The sequence below is a fragment of the Solanum tuberosum genome, unplaced genomic scaffold (assembly GCF_000226075.1).
Source record: "Solanum tuberosum cultivar DM 1-3 516 R44 unplaced genomic scaffold, SolTub_3.0 scf00608, whole genome shotgun sequence".
Lineage (NCBI taxonomy): Eukaryota > Viridiplantae > Streptophyta > Magnoliopsida > Solanales > Solanaceae > Solanum > Solanum tuberosum.
The window spans coordinates 39,025-50,213 of NW_006239558.1; the positions used below are offsets into that span (position 1 = coordinate 39,025).

Here is an 11,189-nt window from a genome sequence, read left to right on the forward strand (position 1 = left end):
AGTCATTTTCCTTGAACCTAATTATACATTGCTTCTCTGATTTTATTTTATTTTTTAAAAAAAATCGTTTTCAAAGAAACGTGAAATAAAAAATGTGGTCTCATGATAGTGAAATCCTTTTGTATTTTTTTGTGCTTTTCTGAAAGTAAACGCAACTAATCAATAATGTCTACAATTATAGTAGTAATGTATTCCATAGGATCAACTGCGGCAGAGTTAAGATTTTCATTAAAAGGATTCAAAATACGATAAATTAAGACGTTAAGGAATTCAACATCTATTATATATATAATCTATTTTTTCGCCTAAGGGAGAAGTCGGATAAACCGCTTCCAACCACTTGGCTCCGCCCCTACAGTGGACGGAGTTCCAAGAATTGTGATAGGATGAATATTATCTCTCTATCATTATCTTTATCAGAAATCTTGAGTTTGAGCCTTATGAATCGTTAAGAATCCAAAATAAATAAATAACGCCAAATAAAAATAATAATTATTGGCCTACTTTTCTTATTGGCCTGTAAGTGGGTAAGGCCAACACTGGAAATTGGTCAGCATAGGACCAACTGGAGTCCCTGGTGGAGCCTTAAAGCAGCCAAAGAGTTTCTGACTTTCAATAATTAAAATAATGACACTTTGAATTAAATGAAACATCATTAGAATCCATACATACATTAAAATAAAAGCAACTAAAAATTAAAAAAATGTTTCATAGTTGAGTTTTTAGGAAGAAAAATGGATTGTGCATTTTTGGCTTGTCTAATCAGAATCTTACTTCTAGATTAATCCAAAATTATGATAAAGTTTGTTGCTAGTACAAAAGAGATGACTTAGATAGCACAATTATTTAAGTGTTTAAACATTGAGGTTATTTTTTGTTTTATATTTACCCAGTCTTATGAAAGTAACACCAATGTCCTTACTCTTTCTTCTTCTTTTTTCTTTTTTTCTTCAATTGTAATATTGCAAGATATCCTAAATAATGAGGTTGATATGATGAGATACGTGTGCACGTCATCTTTTTCATACTTTACTTACGATATTATATATAATTGCATGTTTTGGATTTCCTTTGGTAAAAAGAAATTAAAAGGCACTAGGAGAGTAGGAGTGTCACAAACTCGCTTCTATTTGACAAGAGGAAGTACTCAACTGAGCTTATATACCAAATCTCTCATAGACAGAATTTATTAGTATCTTGTAGACGTAGTTTATCACTACATTCCCATCTTTTTTAACCTTTATCAACTTCTTCCCGACTTTACTTATGATATTATATTGATATGTTACAAGTTTCTTTTAAATTAAAAGAAAAAGACACTAGGAATGTCACAATACACAACAGTGTAGAGTGTCCCTCCTTTGGGCCAAGAAAAAAATGAAAAAGAAACAAGAGCATATGATAATTAAACACATGTCGAAGGGGACGTATTAAATCCTCCTAACCAATTGTGTGACAGCTTATTAATAATGTCACAAGACATAAAAACTATGTCCCTATAGGCTATATATCATCAATTTGAAGACTTCATACATTGTTTTCCACTATAACACTTGATGTTTGCTTCAAACGCACACTATTCGATCTACTAACAATTATGCTGATTTCTAGATCATAACCAGTAAAATCAAAATCACCTTGATAAATAGTTTTACACGATTAAAATAAGTCGAGTGGATTTTTCTTTTGTCACACAAACTAACGAATTCGATAGTGTAAGATTTTTGTTTACCAGTTTGTGAGATATAAAAAATCTCACACAAGTAATATCAACAAGGTTTTAATTAGCATGGCCATAGAAATGTAAAACATAATTTGTTTTTATTAGTAGTTCCAAGAGAGAAGAGATTAATATAGTTCATACATTTGCCAACTCTGAAAAATAATTGGTTTTAGAGATGTGATTTTTGAATAATACAGAGTAAAATCCCCACTTTTTGAACACTTGTTGTTGGTCTCGATTGACTAATTTGTCCTACATCAACCAAAAACACCTAATAATTTGCAAAATACACTCATATTTTAGGCCTTTAGCGTAATGCTCATTTCACGGATTAATAAATAAAATGATAATTTTATTATATCACTCTTTAAATATAATAACTTTAATATTTTAAAATGAAAATTGTTGAAAAAACTATAATTAATTTTAAAAACTAAATGATAAATTATTATTTAATTTTTAAAACTAAACAAATACAAATGAATATTTATTTCTAATATGGAAAAATTACCTAAATACACAAATTATTTTATTATAATCTCTAAAATTTCCTACCATTTAAAAAATTTCAAAAATTCTCTGTCAGATACATCAGTCCCCTCTCGTTGATACATCCCTTTCTCCCTCTATGATACATCATCCCCTCTCTAATACATCCATTTCCTATCGGATACATCCATCCCCTATATATTCTGATGTCATATACCCTCTCTGATACATTCCTCTCCTCTCGAATACATCCTCCGCTTGTATCTGGATGTCTGTTGATGTCTTCGAAAGTCTAGTGATTTATCCAAAATTCATAAATTTTAAGAATTTTTGTAATTTTAAAATAGTAAAAAAATAATATAATTAACTCTTAACGCTATAAAATTTATGTAAATTATACTTAAATATTGTAGACAAGTAAAAATAAACGGAGAAATACCTTTTTCTTGAAATTGTAGTCCCTGCAGTGCACCCTGAAACAAAGACAAAACTGAATGCGGAAAGGGACCCATCTCATTAGCATTTTAATTCCAACGTGGAAGGATGTTGAAAGGTCACAGTCGTACACGGTGGCCCAAATGCCAGCGTGTAAGATACGGTACTATCTAGCTGGCATACAAAAGTAAATTACTATTACCAAGGATCGTTTTGATTCTCACGCTAAATTATTTCAGAATTATAATCTTACAATATTTAAAATTAAATTTCATATAATATATTTAACTAACCATACACATTTATCCTAAGTAAAATCAAATATATCATACAATTAATTTTAAATACTCCTATCTCACTTTATTTCGCATACCAATATTACATTACGACCCTTTAGAATATTATTGATAAGTTTTGAAGGGTATCGACTGCGGGGTTTTTCCTTTGGGGAGGGAAAGCAAAAGAGAGAAACAGGCTGGCAAAGGAGCAAAGGCGGCAGGCAGGTCACATGATACTTTTTCCTCATTTGTTTATATTGTCCAGCTGGCCATTTCATTACACGACACCAATTCTTCCTGGAGATGGTCATTATCCTATTTTATTGGCTTTTGAACACTTTTTTTGAATTTGAATAGTACTTCCTTCCCTCCATCCCATATTAATGTCTACGTTATTATTTTCTTCGTCTTAATTTATATTATAAATTTCATAGATTATTTTTTTATTATAAATTTTGTATGTTGAGTTATTAATTATAATAATTTATAGTTTTTTTAATATATTTTTAAAAATAAAAAATAGTATGCCCAAATGCACGATTAAGGTTAAATTATTCAACTCTCATATTCCACATAAATTGAGTAAAATTATTTGTTCCAAGTTATTATTTCAAGAATCAAATAAATATTTTATAGCTGATAATTTTGTCAAACCTTTTAAAGGTGGAGAGATTTTTTTCAATAGAGACTCTCTACTCACAATAAAATGATTCAAAGCAATTTAGAAAAAAAGAGTTAACAAAAATAAAAGCATAATAAAATATTTTTGAACAACAACTATAACAAAATAACACTATAATCGAAGTAAAAGAAACAACAGATAGTACCAAAATTTGAAGGAAAAGAAACTACAAAAAAATAAAAAAAATACTACCACCACTAGTACGAACAAATAACAAACAATACACTATTATCTAGTATAATTTTCTACCTTAATTTATATTCTTCCCAACCTAATATACAACATCATTTCTTCGATAAGCTAAAATTATATCATATCACATAAAATAGAAATATTGATAAGCTAAAATTATGCTATATATGTGGAATAAAAGTCTCTATCCTCTCAAACCACAAGCCCACAAAACCTTGCCCCCACACGTTACCTTACGAATTGCGGTATAGTTAATTGTTTGGTTAGGGTTTACTATTTATTGACTTCATCAACGTGCATTTTAGTTCATTGGATTCATTTATTTATTTTTGAAAATAATTATGATTTTGATATAATATCATATTTATTTAATTATAAATCATCTAAAATTTATAATCATAAATATATTTCAATATTTATATGCCTACAAAAATTATTAAGAAAAAATTAGTAATTTAAAATTAAATCTTTAAGAAATTTATATTGAGAACATTCTTATTAGAATAAATTTTCATTTTCTTTGACTTAAAACTAAATACTCAAAATGCATGAAAAGTCCTAGCAAATTCATTTTATGAAAACGTAAAGAATCAAGTTTCATTTACTTATTAAATAGTACCCGCTAGTTCTTTCTTATTTTATTTGATTGACATTTTATTTTCACATATAACGATAAGAAAAAAGAATTTAAAATAATACAACTATTTGTTTATTTATATTTAAAGATAATTTAATCTTAAACTTTTCATTTAATTATTATAATTATTTAATAACCACACAAATATTATAAAATATTTATAACTAAAAGTTTTATACCAAATTATATTTCAACACATAAATTAAAATATAAAAAATAATAAAGAAAATGTTGGGCGGTTGTGGAGGGATGTCCTGGAAATAGTTATAAATTGGTGATGATTGCATTTTTTGAATACCTTTTAATTTCCAAATGTGACCATCCAAAACAGTTGAATTTTGGAAATCCAAATTCCACCACCAAAAATAAGAAGAAAAAAGATTTCTTAGTACGATGCGTCATTTGTAAAGTGTTCATTCAAATTCGTTTAGTTGAAATGTTACCTTATATCTTTCTCTATATATAAGAGTATAATTAATTTTTATGTATGGTAAATGTTGAATTTTTTTAATTTCTTCATGTGTCTATCTCATTATATTAAAAATAAAAATTTTAATTCTTCTCTTATTATAAATAGAGTGATGATTTAAATAGGTAAATAAACTCGGAAAAAAATAAGTATAAACTCTAAAATTTTGTTCTAAACCTGGGAACAAATGTGAAAATTCTTAATTAAGTCGAGAGATATCGTTATCAAAGCTTTACAAAATTTATTCGTTTTTCACGAGTAATACTAGTCCACCTCAAATTAAAAAAAACAATCATAATAAATTCCCTCATGGACTGAGATTTTCTTATTCTTATTCTACTTTTGACCAAGAGCAATGTTGTCATTTTACACGCCTATAATTATTTTCCAATATGAAAAACCAAGAAGTTAGCATAAACAAATTACTCCCTCCATTCCAATATAGAACTAAATTTCTGTCACTTTTTTTTTATATAATTTAAAATAAATAAAATATTTAATGTTCGAACATATATTGTTTTTTTTTCCTTCAAAATTATTCATTCTTTATTCGATTTTCAACTATATCTTAAAAAAAGCACAAAATGATTATATTGACAAATTATCTTTTGGTTAACTTTTTTAAGGGTGTGTCGAGATAAATTTATAAGCTAAAATATGAGGCACATAAATTTGTTATCTCTCATAAAATTACATACATATTTTAAGTGTATATTTTGTAAAATTATTGAGTAAATATTATTTACTAACACTGTACATTTGATTAAACAATAAGGTTATACAGTTTTTTTCATCTTTCTGTATTAGTTATGAGCTCTCTCATTCTAAAAAGTTCATTCATTTTGAAGGTTCATACATTTTGAAGTGTGCCATACGAGTAAATTTGATATTAGGAGGCGAGAACATAACTAATACAGAAAGATGAAAATAATAATTCAAAAGATCATTCATTTTGAAACGAACGAAGTAATAGACAATTTCTAATCTCAAATTTACTCATATGACACAGTTCAAAAGTTCATTTAATTTGAAACGTACAAAGTAATAAATAATTCATAATCTCAAATTTACTCGTATAACACTCGTCAAAAGTTCATTTATTTTGAAATAAACGTAGTAATAAATAATTCTAATCTCAAATTCACTCGTATGACATACTTCAAAAGTTCATTTATTTTGAAACGAACGGAGCTATAAATAATTCCTTCCCCTACTCCAAACAACTTGTATAAATACCCTATGTTCTTCACAAAGAGAAAATTAAGACCAAAAAAAAAAAGGCATTAGCCATCTGACACCTTCTCTGACTTGTACCATTTTTCATCCAATACTAAACGCGCATTAATCATCGTATTTCGTGTTCCTGCCGATCATTTCCACCATTTTTTTTTCAGAAACTTTCTTAGAAAATCTCTGAGAAAATCATGTTTTAAATAAACCAAAAAAACAGAGCATTTTTTCACTATTTTTGTGTTACTTGAGGTAAAAAAGACGCCATTTTTGAAGAAATGGCAGTGTCAAAAACCAACAAGAAGAAGCAGCAATGTTACATAGCAGTACCATCTCAAATAATAAATTCAATTTCTTCTTCAGGGCTTCAGTCTCTGTTACTGTCTCCAAAGAAAAAAAACCCATCTTTTTCTGTAAAGTTCAAACTTTTACTTAATAATCCAAGATTCTGGGTTTTGTTTCTTTTTGTTTTTGGGTTTGTTGGTATGTTGAAGTTGTGGTTCAATTTTGAAACTTTAGTTCCTTTTGCACCAAACCCATGTGGGATTTTTCAAGAAAAGACTTCATTTTTAAATGACCATGAAGTTTCTCAGCTCAGTATTGGAGCTCTGAATCTTGGAAATGAAGAAAAAGAAGAAGGGGATGAAAAGAGTGAATTTTGGAAACAACCTGATGGGTTGGGTTATAAGCCTTGTTTGGATTTCAGTTCAGAGTATAGAAAAACAAGTTTGGATATTGTTAAAGGAAGGACTAGGTACTTGATGGTTGTGGTTTCTGGTGGAATGAATCAGCAGAGAAATCAGATTGTTGATGCTGTGGTGATTGCAAGGATTCTTGGTGCTGCTCTTGTTGTTCCTATTTTGCAAGTTAATGTCATCTGGGGTGATGAAAGGTTTGGCTTTTTTTTTGAACAATTCATCTTTATTTTCCAGCTCACAAGTTTTGTTATTCCTGTCTAATTCTCTGTATTTAGGCAACTTTTATTGAACTTGACTTAGCTTCTAATTTTGGAGTTTGGACAGTTAGTTAGTCCAATTTCATCTATTTGGGAACATCAATTTATAGAAATGTCTCAATAGTTTGGTGGAAAACTTGTTATTTACGTAGTGTAACATTGTATTTGGTTTTAATAAGTTAGATTTCCTATGCTATTCTAGGGTGTTTTTGATTTCTTAGCTTATGTTCTTTGTTGGTTTTTGGTTGCAGTGAGTTCTCTGATATATTTGACTTGGATCACTTTAAGGAAGTATTAGCAAATGATGTAAGAATAGTTTCATCACTTCCATCAACGCACGTAATGACTAGACCTGTGGAGGAGAAAAGGACTCCTCTCCATGCCTCCCCCGAATGGATTCGTTCACATTATACCAGAAAGGTAAAGAGGAATCAATTCAATTAATCTATGAAGTTATTACTTTCCTGGTTTTGGTTCAATAATAAGGACCACTGCTTTAATCTTTTTGGTCCAACAGCCTAATATAATTGAAAGCAAGAGAGCAGAAATGGGAAGTGAAAATGATTAAATAGTTTTATTTCCTTTGGGAATTGAGGTTCATTGTATGATGGATGGTCTTTACTCTTTAGCATGTTCATGTTATTAGAAAAAAATTAAATTATTAAACTTGGTGGCTGTTGAAATTTCTATTGTGGTTAGAAACAATCAAGATTGCTTGTTTATTTGGTTAATACTTAATACTAAAGTTGATATCTTTGGAAGATATTGAAGTAGTATCTTTCAAGTTGGACAAAGTCTTGAAATTGACTATATGGCAGCTGGAATTAATTTCTACACTCTTGGATTGATACCTAAACCAAAATATGCAAATACCAATTCAACTCTTCTAGACTTATTTATAAGGATATTTACTTGTGTTTTTTCAGAAACAATATCTCTACCCCACAAAGGTAGGGGTAAGGTTTGCGTACATCCCACTTGTGGGACCATATTGAGTATGTTGTTGTTCGTTTTATCTAAGAGGAGTGGTTGGTGAATTGAAGTTAAAACTAGTTTTGGGAAATTACAGAGGATCTTAATTTGATTGTTGAATTGATCTTTTGCAGCTTAGGAGGGATGGTGTTCTACTTTTGCGAAGCCTTGACTCGAGGCTGTCTAAGGATCTTCCTTCTGATCTTCAAAAACTTCGTTGCAAGGTAAATTTAATCCTCCTTGTCCTGTTACTGAGTTTAATTCAGACCTCTCAAAGATTCCGCGATGCATTTTATTGAATAATGGAAACTATATGGGACATTTGCTTCACGAGAAAGTGATACATGAAATGCAATACGGCTAACAATAATAACTAGATTATCTGATTTGTCATCGGATGTTTGTTTTTTTCATCGTAGACATGGACATACCATGTATTGCACATGTCACTTTCCATAAGTAGGGCAAGTTTGTTTGCAATAATAACCTGGTCCTATTTAACTAACTCTGTCTAATGCTTTGCTGTTATATGTAATTATTCAAAGAAAACAGCTCTTTAAAATTTAGGAACTTTGCCTTTTTTATGTTGTATAACTAATTTATTTATACCAACTGCTAATTTTAATTGGAACCCCACCTAATTCCTTCTGTTGGGATTAGCATTCAATTTGACAAAATACTGATTTGTGATCTTGTAGGTGGCATTTCATGCTTTGCGGTTTTCGCCATCAATCTTAGGACTTGGTAACAAACTTACTGAGAGGATGAGGAGCAAGGGACCATATGTTGCTCTTCATTTGAGAATGGAGAAGGATGTGTGGGTGAGAACAGGATGTCTTCCTGGTTTAAGCCATGAGATTGATGAGATGATAAATAATGAGAGGAAGCGAAGGCCCGAGCTCTTAACTTCGCGTTCAAACATGACCTACCATGACAGAAAGCTTGCTGGTCTCTGCCCTTTGAATGCTTTGGAGGTTACAAGGTTAGCATATTAGCCTTCATGTATTTCCTTGTTTTGTTCATGCACTTGAAAATACTTCCCTACTTAACAAATTTACGTTATTTTGATTAGGTTGCTCAAAGCATTGGGAGCACCAAAGAGTGCAAGAATCTATTGGGCTGGAGGAATTCCTTTGGGTGGAAAAGAAGCATTGCAACCATTGACAAGTGAATTCCCTCACTTCTTTAACAAAGAGGATCTTGCGTTGCCTGGGGAACTTGAGCCATTTGCCAAGAAAGCATCCCTTATGGCTGCTCTTGACTACATAGTAACCGAGAATAGCAATGTTTTCATGCCATCTCATGGTGGAAACATGGGACATGCTCTCCAGGTATTGCTTCTCCTTCCACTATACATCACTTTCTTGAACAGAATAATGCTAATAGGATTATCTGAACATGTCTGAGCTTTTCTCTAACTATTGGCTGTATTTTGTTTTGTCAATAGGGACAAAGGGCCTATGCAGGGCACAGAAAGACTATCACTCCCAACAAAAGACAGATGCTTCAACATTTTCTGAACTCATCACTTTCTGAGACAGAATTCAACAGAATTATACTAGACTTGCATAGAGATTCCTTAGGTCAGCCAGAATTGAGGAAAGCAGGAAGGGATGTGACAAAGTACCCTGTCCCAGAGTGCATGTGCAATGGTACTATGAACCATTCATCGACATAACTCCTTATCAGTGAAATAACATGTGATGAAGCACCCCTGCAGCTAATCATACATTCTTACAACATCCTGAGAACTTTGGATTAGCCTCACTGTGATTCAGACGAGCAGACGAGGTTGCTTGAGGTGCAATACAATTTTTTTCGACTATGTTTAGAGGCGAATCCTTGGTGGTTATAACTTATGGTAACATGAGACTGATGCAGCAGAACTGGGAAGATGAATCTCTAATACAAAAGCAACATCTTATACAAGTCCAATTCCTAGTTCTTAGTACTATATGTTAATAATGTTTAAATGAACCACAGCTTCATTTTATTCAATTCATTCTTTAGAAAATTTCAATGTAATCTACCATAGTCAATGTATATGCAATATATATGTATTAATGTATATAATCATACAAATTTTTGAGGTATATATGCCATTTTGATTGTGTTTCTTTCTGAGCTAAGTCCATACATTCTTTGTAAATCTATTTTATTTTTATTTCAGTTTAAGAAATCCTGTTTCATTAAACAAGATATGAGTAAGAGGAGACATAATAATTCACTTGTTGTTAAATCATATTTGTTTAATGTTTACATATTGGACTTCTCCTTCAGGCTTATCTTATGGAACTAGCTTATTTTATTGACAAATCATTGCAAATAAGAATTTAAATCATAATCATTATGGTTTAGATAGACTTCCAGTTGTACATTATCAACAAAATGGTTTATTAACAAACAAAGGAGCTTGGAAGCATGTTGTTTGACCTATTCTTGAGTTCCTATCTGAAAGAAAGTAGTGATGTTCAATCAATGCTTGCAAAATCATATCTTATAATTAGATTTTAATATAATTTGGTCTAATTATATTTGTTTACTTGGTCAACAAGATTGAGTGTAATTTAAAAGTATAATAACAATCTCCAATTCTCAAGAGGAGTCAAAAAACACTACCAAATAGAGTTGTGTATCGGTCAATTTGGTTCAGGTTTGAAAATTATCGATTTAACTTATGTAGCATCGGTTTGTGAAACTACTAAACTGTTAAAAGAAGAACAACTTTCACATACAGCAAACAAAAAAATCATATTTGTATGCTATATCAAAGTTTGCATAATTGTGCTCCATAGCAAACATATATATGTATAATTCGCTGTACATATACAATTGAAAGTTATGTCTATTTCACTATACATATATACAAAAAGAAGCAATTGTATAATTCGTTGGCTCCTCTTCAGATTTGTATAATTTCGCTGGCAAACCATTTGTATAAATTGTTGTTAGCCTCTTGTTTGTATAAATCGTTGACAAAAATATTTGTATATAAAAAATTGCTCTCTCTTTTGCTTTATACAAACATAAATTATACATTCTACAAACATAAATTTTACATTATATTGTATAATTTGTGTTTGTATAAAACGAGAAAGAGAGAAAGGCAAAAGAGAACTGGGCAGGG

The 11,189-nt window shown here is 30.3% G+C and overlaps 1 protein-coding gene across 1 annotated transcript; it reads left to right on the forward strand.

The window, feature by feature from the left end:
* Positions 1–6,140: 6,140 nt before the first annotated feature.
* LOC102578309 (uncharacterized protein At1g04910) lies at positions 6,141–10,158 on the forward strand. Its single transcript, XM_006366432.2, has 6 exons — positions 6,141–7,027; positions 7,342–7,510; positions 8,197–8,286; positions 8,761–9,044; positions 9,135–9,393; positions 9,510–10,158. The coding sequence occupies exons 1-6, from the start codon at positions 6,414–6,416 to the stop codon at positions 9,738–9,740; spliced, it is 1,647 nt and encodes a 548-aa protein (XP_006366494.1). The 5' UTR covers positions 6,141–6,413; the 3' UTR covers positions 9,741–10,158.
* Positions 10,159–11,189: the final 1,031 nt, after the last annotated feature.